We start from the raw sequence: 14869 nt of genomic DNA, 5'->3' as shown, positions 1-14869 counted from the left end.
GGAAAGAAAAGCAGTGAATCAGAACACTGTACATAATCAGGAGTGGAATTGAAAGTGCATTTAATGGGGGAAGAACAGAGCCTGATCCTCTTGTTTTCGCCTTATGTCCTTCAGATGAATCCTGAGCAGCAAGAACTGAAGTGCTAAGGTACCAAGCCTCACAGCTTAAATCAGAGACTCAGAGGCTGCATGTTAGGAAGGAAAACTTCATAGCACATATTTTAAGTGCAAATGAGGAGAGGTTATAACTCAGGGTGACAGTATGCTGGCTGTAAGGCAAACGGGATGCAAAAACAGATTAGAAGGAGATTCAGCATCTGGTGGTTGGCTCCCCAAGGGCTTGCTTGACTGTGAACTTCATTACTTCTGCTTGAGATGGCACTAGAGTGACTATTGAGGGACATGGCTCAGGAACCTTGAGGGGGCAGGGCTTAGGATCCTTGGCATGGCAGGGCTCAGGAACTTTGGGGTAGCATGGTTCCTTGCTTTTGGGGGCACACAGCTCTTGAGGTGGAGGCTGGCATCGCTGTTTCTCCTGCTGCTGCTGAGGCTGGGTGAGAGGGATGCAGAGCTGCTTCTGCTGGTGAGAACTCATGCTTCATAAAAGGCTGGACCTACAGACAGAACAGATGACTTAAACAGGGATTAACTAGGGTAGAAGCCATGTTCCCTGCTGCTTCAGTTCTCTCAAGAAACAAATGTTCTTCTTTCTCCCTTTCCACGACAAAGGACACTTTAATAATTTCTGAGACTTTGAGGAGGATGAAAATAAAGGCAATTTGGTTTGTCCCACTTGAGTAGGGCCTCTTTCTTCCTGGCACATCTTAAAACCCAATCAACAACACAACACAATAGCAGGCTCCTGGTAGGAATGTGAAATTTCAAGATTGGATCATATGGAAATGTGATATTATTTAAAATGAAAAAAAAAAAAAAAACAAACATCCCAGTAACTTCAGCCTACCCAAACATTTCCAATAAATAGAATGCCTTGTCATCTGTAAGATAACTACTGACTTCCTCTAGAACCCACACCATGTCGCCTCTGGCTTCGCTCCCACTCCCCTGGCCTCCATTGTTTTCCTCACTCCTGCTTGTTCAAGTACGGCCAAGCTGCCATGGATCATAGATCACCTCATATGATACTTATGGGAGATATTTCTAGAGCAAGTCTTCCAGAAATCATTTGTCTTCAAAAATGTCATAGTACTTCATTCACTCTTCTTGCCTCATGTTGATGACTTTCTATGTTGATTTTAGCTCATCATGCCCATGTCTTTTTTTTCATTTCTGAATAAATTGTAGTTTCATTGAGTGTGTTCCTTGTTGTCTAAATGTTTTTTTAGCAGCCAAAGTGCCCATATTAAATTCCCACAAAAAAATAAACTCTCACAAAATGATTTGTTGAAAGAATGAAATTCTCTGTAATGCAATTATGAATTAAGCAAGAATGATAGCATCACCAAAAGTTCAGTGGACTTCAGTTCTCATCTTTATTCGGCTGACTTTGGGTTCTTGCACAGTCCAGCCTCTTCTCACTGACACAGCAGGAACTGGTGGGACAGAATTAATAATACCTTAAATCCCTTTAAGCCCAAATTATGATGACTTTTTAAAATAAAGATATTTCTAGAGATTATAACTCTGATGACTAAACTTCAATAGTGGGGAAAAGATACCAAGACCAGGAAGTTCTAATAAAAATCAGATACCCTGAGTGAATGGTAAATAATTGCAAGGAAAGAGACTCATCTGGTGAGCAGATAGGAGCAGGCTATGTGGTCACTTGGATCTGGTGTGGTGTTCCCAGCCAACTAGCTTTTTATACAGGGATAGAGATCTGTCTTGGAAATGGAATGTTTTTGGGACTGCTACTTCGTCATTCTTTGCCTGATAAATATGATTCACTCAATCCCTTGATTTACTTATTGGCTCAGCTTTTGTGATCCACTTGACAATTTTTTTTGGCACTTGCTAGCCAACAATGATGTCACCTGGACCTAAACCTGATTGAGCATCCTTTGAACCCAGGCGTAGTGTTAATGGTGATGGAGAGAACAGAAAGTTCCAGGGCTGCTGGAACTAGAAACAGACCTTTTTTCTGGAAAGTCCTAATTCTTAGCACAGACCAGGCTTGTTGACTGCTTAAAATATGAAGTGGATGCAGATGGAGATGAACAAGATCTTTCTGGTTCTTCTGGAAGGTGAAGGGCATGGTGGCATCAATTTCCTCAGGTGGAAAAAAGTAATTCTGTTTATCCATAACTCAGTGTACCCAGATCCAGGAGGCAGAAGAAAATGCTAAAATGATTTTTTTTTTTTTTTGGCCATAGGAAGTCTTTACTTCAAGAAAAGCTTCAGAGTTAATAGTGGATAGAACATGAGGATCCTGATCAGTGAAAACGCTGGGGAAAGTAATTGGGTTTAGCAGCTCCAGAGCAATGCAGTCCTGTTGGCCCATTCCACTTGTTCTGTTAATATACCAGCAAGTCTTGAAGACTGTCTGTAATGGACATCCCTTCCTGGGGCAGCATAGGGACAAGAGATGTAGAATTCTCTGACTCTTAATACTGAGTTGACTCTGCTCAAGATAAAATAAAACTGAGTTCACTGATACAGGCCTATCCTCAACACACAATCTGTAATGTGGTCTTTGGAAAATCTAAATAATTCTTCAGACCATGTTTGGGTGGTCCCTCCCTCCTTACTTTGCTTACCTAAATGCTTGTGGGGTACCTGTTGGCTCCATGGCAGTGTCACCTCCCCTCAACTTAAGCCTGGGCCTAGCTAGCCATCACCAGGAGCTGCACCCACTGTACCCTCCTGGCCATCATGTGGAGTAGATGCTCTGTGGATTGACAATTATAGAATGGATGAGTAAATGAATGACATTTGTTATGAGACACAAGAGGCTACTCTGACACTAAGGAGTTTCTTATAAGACAAATGTTCTCTTGCAAATGAGTCTCATGGCATGAACAGGGATGAGAAGTAAAGGCTCACCAAGATATGGGTGTTTCTTTCATTGTCCCCACCCATTTGTGTTCTTCTCTACTGGAGTTGAAGTGGTCACTTCTCTTTGGGCTGGGGCCACTGCCACTACCATCCTGGGTTTCAGCCTTCTTGCATCAATTGAACTCTCTCCTAGGCTTGGATACAAGCCTCTCCTCACTCAGACTCTATGTCTAAGGACTCTGCAGAGGGAGTTCCAACCACACCTTGCCGCTGATCTGCTGGGATTCTCAGACCTAGAGCAATCTACTTCCTGTTCCTTGGTCCTCCATGGCACTGGCCAAGGGCCTGGCTGACCTGAACCTCAGCTCTGAAGCTAGGCTACTGTTCCTTATGTCTTTCCTAGTCCCATAATAGTGCAATAGAGAGCTGTCATTTGATATTCTCTAGGCTTCGATCTAATACATCTACCTGACTTGTGTCTCCTTTCCCCTAGTAACATCTTTTCCTTTCTAGCTCCTGAAATTTATCCTTTATCCTTCTGCTTTTGTCCAAAGTGTACTGAATATCTGGGGATAAAGGTTTTTTCTATTTAGAGAAGCTCAATTTCTTCATTGTTAGTTATGGATTAACTAATGAATTTTCTGGAAAGCCACATGGCTTCTGATTGTAATAGCCTCTCCCCACATGCCTCTGATTTTTATACTAATGCCCTGTCAGGCTCATAGGATGCTAATTTTCTTATATCCTGCTCTTACTGTTTAACTGTTCTAATACCTCTTGAGTATCCCTACACTTTCTCAGCTTACTCCTAGAACGTTGTATGGTAATAAGCTCAGGAAATAAATCTTGCTCTGTTAAGCGTCATCCCAAGGAGATCAGGGCCGATGCTGGTGAAGATGCCACCTCTTATCATGACAGGCTATGAAGAGCATTTGATGCACTGTCAGGAAAAGGAGGATTCACTTGTCATTACGTTGTTTTGTCTCTGCCAGCTGCTAAGGCTCTTTTAGCTTTGGGAAATGCAAAGTGGCCTTCAAAGGAGAAAGCTTGGGCAGACACTGTATAGGTGGTTATTGGAGAGGTAGAAACTGGAGGAGAGATCCTGTGGTGGTGCACAGCGGCAAGGTGGGCTTTGCAGAACTTTGGAAGGTGCTGGACAATTGAAGTCCGTGCCTCTAGAGCTGAGGGAGAATGTCACAGGATAAGTAGGTGTGACTGCAAGAAGTGGAAGGTAAGGCAACCTCTAGTGTAACATCTTTCTCGTTACTCAGCAACATCTAAAAGAAACAGGTAACTGAATTAGCAGAAGGTCTCTCCTGCATGAAAAGATGAAAAAGTTCATTTGATGAGTTAGGGCAGTATTTTTCCAACCTGTGAAGATATTTATTCAGCTCCTAAAACCATCATTATAACATTGGATTGCTTCTCCTACCTTCCCATTTAGCATTTTTCCTTACCAGAAATTTGTTTTACTATGAAGACTCTCCGTGTATATCCCATTGTTCAAAGAAAATGTTCTTGCCTTTATGCAGTAAAAGCAAGATGAATTAAGGACAACTGACCATATTTTTGAAACAGTGACTCAAGAATTTTTCCTTTTCCTTGTCTACCATGAAGTTCATTTCTACTAAACACCTCTTGGGAATGAGGCATATGTTGTTGAGGAGAATGGCTACATTTAGTTCACTCTTCTCTGAAATCAACATGGAGGAAGTCTTTCTCAAATGGAGACTCTTTTGTTCCCATTGTCTTTCTTTTTAATGTCATCTACCTAACTTTCTTGTCCATGATGATTTCGGGATAACCCTCATAAAACAAAGTAATACTACACACTATCTGTATCTTCTCCACATACAAGGAGAAGTCATGAGAAAAAGCACGAAATCATCAAACATTCTTTTTTTCAGATTCAAAATATAATCTGATTGCTCCAAAAAAATAAAAAAAATAAAAAAAAGATGTGAATCTCAAGAACTCAGGCTCAGCCATGTGGGAGATTATATCCTCACAGAGAGAAAAGTGGAACATCCCAAGGCTGAGCAGGTTCAGTTATTTCTCAAGCTCAGTACAAGTCATCTGAAAGTACAAGTCAGGGAGTGTCATCTGATGACATGCTCCAGAACCTCCCTTCTGGGCTATGTGCTCAGCATCGCAGGCCCTGTCCAACATTGCAGCTACAGCAAACTGCTGGAAGCAGTGGAAAACTGTGAGGATTCTCTAACTCTAGATCAAAGGAACTCCTCCAATTCATTAATTCAACAGATTTTTAAGAGCTTACAGTCTGTCAGTCTAGGTTTTAGACTCCTGGGTTGCATCAGTGAACATTAACAAAGTTCTCTGCGGAATTCACATGCTATAGGGGAGGGTGGAAATAAATAAGCATGATGACTATGGAAATTATATATTAAATACAATAGAGAAAAGAAACTAGTGTAAGCATTGGGAGCACCAAAGAGATGAGAGTTGGGTTTTATGTCTTCCTTGAGAAGCTGGTGTTCAAATAGATTTGCAGGAGATGAGGGAGCTAGATGTTAGAATATCTGTGGAAAGAGAATACACTTCCAATGCTCCAAGCTAGAGCCTGTCTGGCATGTTCAGGGGCATTGTGGCCAGACTGGAAACAGTAAGTGGCAGGGGCCAAAGGGAAGTGAGTATATCTACTGCCTCTACAGTCTGCCATCAACCACCTTTAGCACATTATGATCCTTCCACAGCACCTTCTTGGTCTGCAGGAACAATCAACTCAGAGTCAAATGCGTGGAGAAATGTTTTCTGAGCTGTCCACATATCATTTGCATCCCCCTGGTTCTCTTGGTTTTTAAGGTTTGTACTCTATAGCGTTAGGGATTAAAGTCACATGTAAAGCCTTTCAAGGACAGAAAGTTTACTTACCAAAGAAATGCTCTTTTAGCAGCCTTTAGTTTCTCTTGTGTGATGAGAACACCACTGAGTCACTTTCATTTGATAAATACACATTTGTGATGTTTGAAAAGATATCCTTTGTTATAATGTAATGTTAAAGAGCTATATTGGACAAATTCACAGTACAGACATATGAGTTTGTGGTAAAATAGGAATTCTGGTATGAGTAACTGAATTTTGGGAAAATATACCTTCACATATCCTTTAGTACAAGCCAAATGCCACCTGTCTGGTTTTCGTGGCCCTCCGTGGTTTCTTACCTTAAACCCTGGCCCAGCTGTCCTTCTCTTTAGTGTCAGCCTGTAGGACAATTATCTCCCAACCTAAATATCAGAAAGGGAGACAGAACATGAGAGACTCCTAACTCTGGGAAACGAACTAGGGATGGTGGAAGGGGATATGGTTGGGGGGGTGGGGGTGACTGGGTGACGGGCACTGAGGGGGGCACTTGATGGGATGAGCACTGGGTGTTATTCTATATGTAGGCAAATTGAACACCAATAAAAAATAAACTAAAAATATTATCTCCCAACCTGGTCCCATCCACCCTTGTTACTGTGGATTTTTTAGATGTTTAAATGATACTGGCTTTATGTTTCTTTAGAATAGAAGGCTCTCTGCATTGCTGACATTGGGACACCTCCTTCTCCACCTTTTCCCAGCACCTCCCTAAGTGTTATCCTGTGTGGGAACATTTAGTCAGTAAAATTGTTACCTGCTACTTAAAAGGCAAGCTATTTGTCCAATAAGTTTACAGTTATTTAAAAGAGTGACCAGAAAGATGCAGTGGTTTGGTTAGCATCCATTACTATGATTTCATTTGGCAAAATATTAATGGGTTCATGAGGGAAATGGCCACTTTGTGACAGTAGAAAGGAAAGGAATCATTACAGTACAGAAATTTGATTTTAAAAGTCAGCTATAAAGGTGGGGGAATCTGTGAAATAGATGAAGGGGATTACGAAGGAAAAACTTCCAGCTATAGCATAAATAAGTGATGGGGATGAAGAGTACAGCATAGGGAGTGTAATCAGTAATGTTTTAATAACAGTGACATGATGATGGCACTTACTGTTTGGAAGGAATGATCCTAAGGTTATGAGACATGGAAGGGAAGGAGTCTGAGTTCCTGACTGCCCACATTGGACTAGGGCATACATGAAAAATAAAATTCTATTTTATGAAGTCATGGACATTTTAGTGTTGTTTTTTGTTGTTGTTGTTTGTTTTGTTTTGTTTTGTCATAGGAGAAACCCTACCTTGACAAATAACATGGATAATAAGTTTTGTTTGATTATTATTTGTTTCTTTGTTTTAGTGGTAGGTACATGTTTTATCAGGATTTAGTAAGAGACTAATTAAATAAGAATTATTATAGGGACTGTAGCTTTAAGGATTTTCAAATTGAGTTTTCATTTTTAAGTAATAGATCCAGGTAAAAGTGGCATGATGAAAGTATCATCATTGACTGATTTATAACAAAATGCTCATAGAGTTCTTTGAGTTTTATTAGTCTTAATGGAAAATAGATAACTATTTTAAAATAGTCATAGAAAAATAAAACCACATCTCACATTCCTATAAAAAATATAGGCTAATGTACTACTGATCAGTATATCTTATGTCCCAAAGCTCTAAAAAATTCTATCATATTTCTTATAATTTTTCACTGGGATAGTGATGTGGGTCTTCTATTCCTAAATCCCTATTGTCCTCATGAAATTTACATGGAAAGTGGACAGACACTAATGGAAAAGGGGCCTCTCAGAAGATTTGGGGGAGACCATCCTACTCACAGTGTGCACCCAGGGTTCTAGAAAATACATAATCCATTTTTCCAAAAACATTATAGGTATAGACAGGAAAGAACATATTTTGCATTTCCAAGTCCTGCTGCTTTAGATGTAGGAGCAGAATGGGTTTGGGATAGTTCAGGTTCAAGGCCTACCAGAAGACAGTAGTGATTCAGGATCAACAGGTGAGACCTAGAAGGTTCCCTGCAAATTCACAGCATCATTTGGTGAAAATAGCAATTCAGCATCTCAGCAGACATTAGATAAGCTCCCATTTGGCAGGTGGCAGGCTAGACCCTGAGTTGACATCCCTAAGCAAGACAGAGGGGGTTCCTGCCCTTATGATGCTCACAGTGCAGAAAATTCAGGTGTGATCCAGCATTCAGAGTGTGAGGAAACCCCTGAAGTGGGGAGTGCAGGGCAGTTTGGCCCTGACAGCTGTGCCTGCAAACATTTCAAGAGTCAGATGAGTCTAACAAGACCACAAAGCTCAGGCAGGCCACATGGTTCTGGGGAAATAGGGGTAGTAGGGTGGAGGGGTATTAAATACAGAACATAAAAGAGAATAGACAGAAGAGAGGAGAGAGAATTGAGAAATTAAGCTGGAGTTTAGTAAAGAATAAATTAAAATATGATTGATCTAAGCACCCAGAAGTGACACTTTTTGAGTCAGAAATATGCAAGTACAGAGAACTTGCTCAATCACCACTTTCTATCTGAGCCAGGAAGAATCTGTTCTTAAAAATTATGGAAATCATACTTCTGGTAGGATGAAGAGAAGTGAAGGTGAAGCAAACAAGGAAGAATCACAAAGAGAAACCAAATGTGCATTTTTTATCTGCACAGTCAACATGAGCCACCAGGCTGTAGGCCTAAAGCTTGCCAAGCTGTGCATAGTTTGGATCTCAATCTCTTTATACTGAAATAGTATCTGCTTTGGTAAATGGATAGCGCAATGGGGACAATTTTGCCAGGCCACAGAGGAGAAGAGCAGCCAAGGGAAGACAAGGAACTGATACAAGAAGGGGACAAATCCTCCTTTAACCCTTAATTGGCATCATCTGTCCAAGTCAGTGAACAGGATGTGGGATCCTGGGGCTTTGAGTGTGAAGAGGGTGTTGAAGTACCCAGGGTCCCTACCAGAAGATGGAGAACTGAGGTGGGGATATGTGGGGAGGAGAGAGACACCATGGTTACTCTAACAAGGATCCTCTGCCCTTGGGCTGCAGGGCCTCAGAAATGTTCTTGATGGGCAAGATATAGTTTTTCTAGTCAGAAACATCTTCACTGATTCTATATTTTTTAACATCATGGTAGAAAGCTTTAAAAACCATAAAATAACATTATATAGTGTAATGTAGAAACAGGGCTATTGAAAGAAAGAAAGAAAGAAAGAGAAAGAAAGAAAGAAAGAGAAAGAAAGAGAAAGAAGAAAGGAAGAAAGAAAGAAGAAAGAAAGAAAGAAAAAGAAAGAAAGAGAAAGAAGAAAGGAAGAAAGAAGAAAGAAAGAAAGAAAGAAAGAAGAAAGAAAGAAAGAAAGAAAGAAGAAAGAAAGAAAGAAAGAAAGAAAGAAAGAAAGAAAGAAAGAAAGAAAATGAAATGAACACTCACAGGGGACATGTTAGGTGACATTTATCTCTTTTCATTCCTGACATTTTATAGCTTAGTCGCCTTGCTCTGCCATTTCATGGCTGATTATTCACCTCACTTGGATCACATATTCCCACTTGTAACTCTTTTCTTAATCACTTAATAAATAGCTTCCTCTGGATTATTTTTGGAGAGGCATGAATGTGGGTATATGTATGCTTGTGCACGTTCATGTGGTTCTGTATGTGTTCATATGAGAAGGACATGACGACTTTCCCTCCTAAAGAAGAATGCAAATTCTCCAAGGAGAGGCACTGTGTATCCTCTCATTCCTTTTCCTGGTACATATTAGGGCTGGCTGCACACAGTGGGTCCCTAGCAAAAAATAATATGATCTGAGCTATGAGGGTGGAATCTGTGTGGGTTATTCTGTGAGTGTGTGGTTACTTACAACAAATGTGCCTCCTTGTGAGTGTGTATCTGCGTGTGTTAGGCATCTGGAAGGTAAAATGAGTGGAGAAAACCAGAATATCAGGTTCACAAATGTAGGAGTAATTTTTTTTTTTTAATGATAGTCACAGAGAGAGAGAGAGAGAGAGGCAGAGACATAGGCAGAGAGAGAAGCAGGCTCCATGCACCGGGAGCCTGATGTGGGATTCGATCCCGGGTCTCCAGGATCGCGCCCTGGGCCAAAGGCAGGCGCCAAACCGCTGCGCCACCCAGGGATCCCTAGGAGTAATTTTGGAGTAATAAACAGGAGCCTTATGGGCAGAGTACTATGGATGAGAGGTAGCTTGAAGAAGGCACACCGGAACTAAGGCATGACAGGCCAGTGCCAGAAGACAGCCCTGCTGCAGAACGATAACCTTTGGGTTCCATCATAAAACAGCTATTGCCATTTCAGGGATGCCCCCTAAATATAACCATGTGAACACTCATAGAAGCATATGGTATCATGATTAGATAGATAATATTTACATTAACTCCTCTGTCTATAGGTCCTACTCACTATGGTAGAATGAAGAAAGGGAAGATTTAGTCAATAATACAGTCAGGAGTGGAATTAAAAGTTATTTAATGGGAACAGAGCAGGAAAAATGCATCCTTCCAACCCAGATTGCCTCCTCAGATGAATCTTGAGGAACTGAGGATCAGCAAAGCCATTAAGGCCTGCATAATTCAGAGGCTCAGAAGACTCCTCAAAGTATGTAAGGGAAAGTGTCATAGCATATATTTTTATGATGCAAATAAGAAAGAGGCTATAACTTAGGATAAGAATGTACTGATTATAAAATATATGCAATGAAGACACAAAAGCAGAAGGAGAGAAAGTAGTCAGCATCCAGTGGTCAGTTCCTCAAGAGCATGGGTCCTCAAGGGTGTAGCTCCTCAAGGTCATGGCTAAGGACCACATCATTTCTGCTTGGTCTTCTGGCCTGGAATAATGGTTGAGGGACTTGGTTCTGGTACCTTGGTGTAGCCAGGCTGAAGGACCTCAGAGTAGGCTGGCTCAGGGACCTTGATGTGGCCTGATTCAGGAATTATGGGATGGCCTGGCTCAGGATATTTAGGGTAGTTTGGTTCAGGAAGTTTGGTGTTCCCAGGTTGCGGTAACTTGGTGTCGCATGGATTCTTGGTTATGGGAACAAATGGCTCCTGAGGTGGAGGCTGGCAAGTCTGTTTCACCTGTTGCTGCTGAGGTGGGGGAGGAGGGGTGCAGGGCTGCTTCTGCTGTTGGGAACTCATGCTTCACAGGAGGCTGGACCTGCAGACAGAAAACCAACTCAGTGGTTTGGTAAAACAATGAAACCAAGTTCAATGAGTAATATGTCTTATTTCATGATCTTTCAGAAGCAAGAGACTTTCTGTTTTCATGCTTTTGAGATTGAAGGAAACTTTGGTGATTATCATACACTTTCAGGAGGAGAAGCTTATAGTGATTTACTCTGCTCTGTGGAAGTGGAATCTTCTTTTATGCTTTGGAAGGTTTTTTCATTCTACCTCTGCTTGTTCACACATGCTCACCCATTATGGCTCTCCTTTTAGATACTCTCTGCTAGATTCCAAATCATCTTCTTCACTTTGCCACAATACAAAGCTGCCTTGTTCTCTCTACTAATTGCTTTCTATGCAGTGTGTTTGCAAATTATGCTCTCTGATGGATTGTTGATTCATGGAGTAAAAAAAAAAAAAAGAATCATATCTTTTAAACATCTAAATTGCCAATACAATGCCTTCAATATTGCAAATTCTCAATAATTACTATAGGGAGTATTAAAATATCACTACAACTGCCCTGGACATGGGCTGTAGTTCATATCCTCCTGCTAACTGAACAGGTGGTCGACAGAAGCCACTCCCCTTTTTGACTCCAAGTTGCCATGGCTGTAATCTGAGAAGTCAGAAAAGATCTATCAAGTCATCATAAACACAAATTGCATTGCATTTAAAGTAAATATATCCTAGCATCGCAAAGAGATCCCAATATCAATAAAATACTATCACGCAAATACTGAGAAAATCCAAGTGGAGAGACTCACTAGGCATGCAGAGAAGTTTGAGCTGACAGGCTTCTCAAGTCTGGTGGGGAGTCTCTGGCCAGCTGGCACTTTATACAGAATATGATGAGCCTTGCCTTAAGGAAGGTGGGAGTTTTTAGGGCTACTCTATCTTCTTTCCAGCTTTTGTAATGAAAATCTCTGGCTTAACAATTTTTTGGCACATACCATTTGACAATGAGGTCACCTGGGCCTGCCCTCACTGTCCATCCTTTTTGGTGAGGTTGTTATGGGTAATAGGATTCTTAGGTGGAGATGAGTTAAATCAAGTAGAAGTGCTGGGCTTCTGGGAACAGAAACAACCATGTCTCTTGGGCAGGACCCTGGTATTTAGCTCAGATTAATTCTGCTTTAGTCTTCCAAGGGAATGTGGAGATGAAGAGCAGGCACTACTGGTTCTTCTGGAAGACTATGGAAAGTTTGGCAATAAGTGAATCATCTCATGTTCTCTCTCTGTCTCAGTTGATCCAGGACTGGGACAGGACAGGAAAGGCTGAGACAGAAATGCTTCGCTCTGGTGAGACCCTTAATATACCATGTTGACCACAGGTAGTAGATATTACTGGGAATGGGCAGTCAGGGTTGATTGGATCTGTCTGACATGGTGCATAGCCCAGAAGAGTCTCCCTTTCATGGGCTCCCTCTTCTCTGGAGGCAACACAGGAACAAGACATATCTGATTTTCTGAATTCATACACCATCAACATCCTCCCATCAGGACAAGGTGAAATGGAGGTCACTAATCCAGACTTGATCTCAAACTAAAATCTCTTCTTAAGCATGACCCTTGGGAAATCCAAACATCCTTACAATTCGGATATGTGAATGGTGTCTCCCTTCCCACTGTCCTACCTCTGTGTTACCTCCCATGAACCTGAGCCCTGAGGCACAGCCACCACCATGAGTGCCTTTCATCAGTTCCCCCAAAGCCTTACTTGTGCTTTATCCTCATATGCTGTTTGGTAGGTGGAGCAAATACTAAGAAAATCCAGGTAATGGGGAGCTACTATTTTCCTTGACCAACGTGCAGATTAATAGGAGGGTAGGAAGGGAGGAAGAGAGGGAATAAAAGGAAAGAGAAAGAAAATTGGATTACTTTAGAGAGATGTCTGTATATTGCTTTGACAACCATAAAGTGATTTCTTGAAAATGATTCATCTTATGATGCCTGATGGCATAGGCTAAGAAGGGGTGAGGGCTCATCATCTTTGCTGCCTGCTTCCTTCTCCACCCATGTTCTTCCCTCTCTCCTAGTATTTAACCAGTCAGCTCCCTCTGGGTTGGTGCCAGTGCCACTGTCACACCTAAGCTCTAGTCTCTAGTATCACATTAGCCGTCCTCTGGGGTGAGTCTCAGTACCTCTCCTCAACCAAAATCAATATGTTAAATCCTTATCCTTTCCTCTCTTGATCCGGGGTTCCTGGATGCCACAGCATGAAACGTTTGTGGGAATTTTCAGTGCATTTGAGGAAGTGCAGGCTTGGATAGTTAATGCCTGATGGCCACATTTCCCCGTAACTGATAGATAATGTTTCTCTTTTACAAACCCAGGGAAACCCCTGGGTTTGAAAGACTATTTTTTCATATTTAATAAGTACAATGGAATGAATTTGTACATTACAAACACCTGTGATATTATCACCATAATCAAGAACACAGATATATCCAATACCTCCCATTATTTCCTTCTCTTTCTCTCTCTTTTTCTTTGTCTCTGTCTCTCATTTTGGTGTGTGTGGTGAGAACATTTGACATGAGACCTACTCTTTTAAGTTTTAGATACACTCTACCTTAGTCTTAACTATTGGCATTACATTGTAGAGCAGATCTCTAGAATTTTTTGATCCAGTATAACTGAAACTTTCATCCACTGAGTAACAATTCCCTGTTTCCCACACTCTCTCATCCAGAAAAAAACACTATTGTATTCTCTGCTTCTAAGAATTTGATTATTTCAGGTGCCCCATACAAATGGAATCATACAGTATTTGTCCTTTGTGACTGGCTTATTTTGCTTAGCTTACTGTTCTTTAGGTTCATTCATGTTGTCACAAATGACAGGATTTCCTTCTTTGAAACCCAAGTTGTGTTCCATTTTGTGTCTACTATCACATTTTCTTTATCCATTCATTTGTCAGGGGGCACTTGTGGTATTTCCACATTTTGGCTGTTATGAATAGTGCTACAAAGGTCATGAGAGTACAGATATCTCCTAGAGTTTCCTGCCTTGTTAATTGTCCCCATTCTCACTGGTGTGAGGTGGTATCTCATTGTGGTTTTGATTTGTATTTCCCTGATGGCAAGTGATGCAGAGCATTTTCTCATGCGCATGTTGGCCATGTCTATGTCTTCCTCTGTGAGATTTCTCTTCATGTCTTTCGCCCATTTCATGATTGGATTGTTTGTTTCTTTGCTGTTGGGTTGAACAAGTTCTTTATAGATCTTGGAAACTAGACCTTTATCTGATACGTCATTTGCAAATATCTTCTCCCATTCTGTAGGTTGTCTTTTAGTTTTGTTGACTGTACACCAGTGAGAATGGGGAAAATTAACAAGGCAGGAAACATCAAATGTTGGAGAGGATACGGAGAAAAGGGAACCCTCTTGCACTGTTGGTGGGAATGTGAACTGGTGCAGCCACTCTGGAAAACTGTGTGGAGGGTCCTCAAAGAGTTAAAAATAGACCCGCCCTAAGACCCAGCAATTGCACTGCTGGGGATTTACCCCAAAGATACAGATGCAATGAAACGCCGGGACACCTGCACCCCGATGTCTATAGCAGCAATGTCCACAATAGCCAAACTGTGGAAGGAGCCTCGGTGTCCATCGAAAGATGAATGGATAAAGAAGATGTGGTTTATGTATCCAATGGAATATTCCTCAGCCATTAGAAACGACAAATACCCACCATTTGCTTCAACGTGGATGGAACTGGAGGGTATTATGCTGAGCGAAGTAAGTCAATCGGAGAAGGACAAACATTGTATGTTCTCATTCATTTGGGGAATATAAATAATAGTGAAAGGGAATATAAGGGAAGGGAGAAGAAAT

The 14869-nt window shown here is 41.3% G+C and overlaps 2 protein-coding genes and 1 non-coding gene across 4 annotated transcripts; 1 reads left to right on the top strand and 2 right to left on the bottom strand.

The window, feature by feature from the left end:
* Positions 1 to 310: 310 nt before the first annotated feature.
* Positions 311 to 595, bottom strand: LOC111090405 (cornifin-A-like). The gene has a single exon (XM_038562420.1). The coding sequence runs from the start codon at positions 593 to 595 to the stop codon at positions 311 to 313; it is 285 nt and encodes a 94-aa protein (XP_038418348.1).
* A 9729-nt stretch (positions 596 to 10324) lies between these two features.
* LOC100685726 (cornifin-A-like) lies at positions 10325 to 11006 on the bottom strand. Of its 2 annotated transcripts, XM_038560628.1 has the most exons (2): positions 10886 to 11006; positions 10674 to 10813 (listed from the first exon to the last, which is right to left on the bottom strand). In XM_038560628.1, exons 1-2 carry the CDS (start codon positions 11004 to 11006, stop codon positions 10674 to 10676), a joined length of 261 nt encoding a protein of 86 aa, XP_038416556.1. The 2 variants fall into 2 exon arrangements, with proteins under 2 accessions (XP_038416555.1, XP_038416556.1); XM_038560627.1 differs by having other exon boundaries at positions 10325 to 11006.
* Positions 10662 to 10798, top strand: MIR8844 (microRNA mir-8844). Its single transcript, NR_128791.1, is given in 1 exon segment — positions 10662 to 10798. It is a non-coding gene; the product is annotated as a microRNA mir-8844 (primary transcript).
* Positions 11007 to 14869: the final 3863 nt, after the last annotated feature.

The sequence above is a fragment of the Canis lupus genome, chromosome 17 (assembly GCF_011100685.1).
Source record: "Canis lupus familiaris isolate Mischka breed German Shepherd chromosome 17, alternate assembly UU_Cfam_GSD_1.0, whole genome shotgun sequence".
In the NCBI taxonomy this organism is placed as follows: domain Eukaryota; kingdom Metazoa; phylum Chordata; class Mammalia; order Carnivora; family Canidae; genus Canis; species Canis lupus.
This window is presented reverse-complemented; position numbering and strand designations above follow the sequence as displayed.

What these genes read in the sequence shown, in the direction of transcription:
- LOC100685726 (XM_038560627.1), bottom strand. Translation starts at nt 11,006, where the DNA reads ATGAGTTCCCAACAGCAGAAGCAGCCCTGCACCCCTCCTCCCCCACCT.
- LOC111090405 (XM_038562420.1), bottom strand. Translation starts at nt 595, where the DNA reads ATGAGTTCTCACCAGCAGAAGCAGCTCTGCATCCCTCTCACCCAGCCT.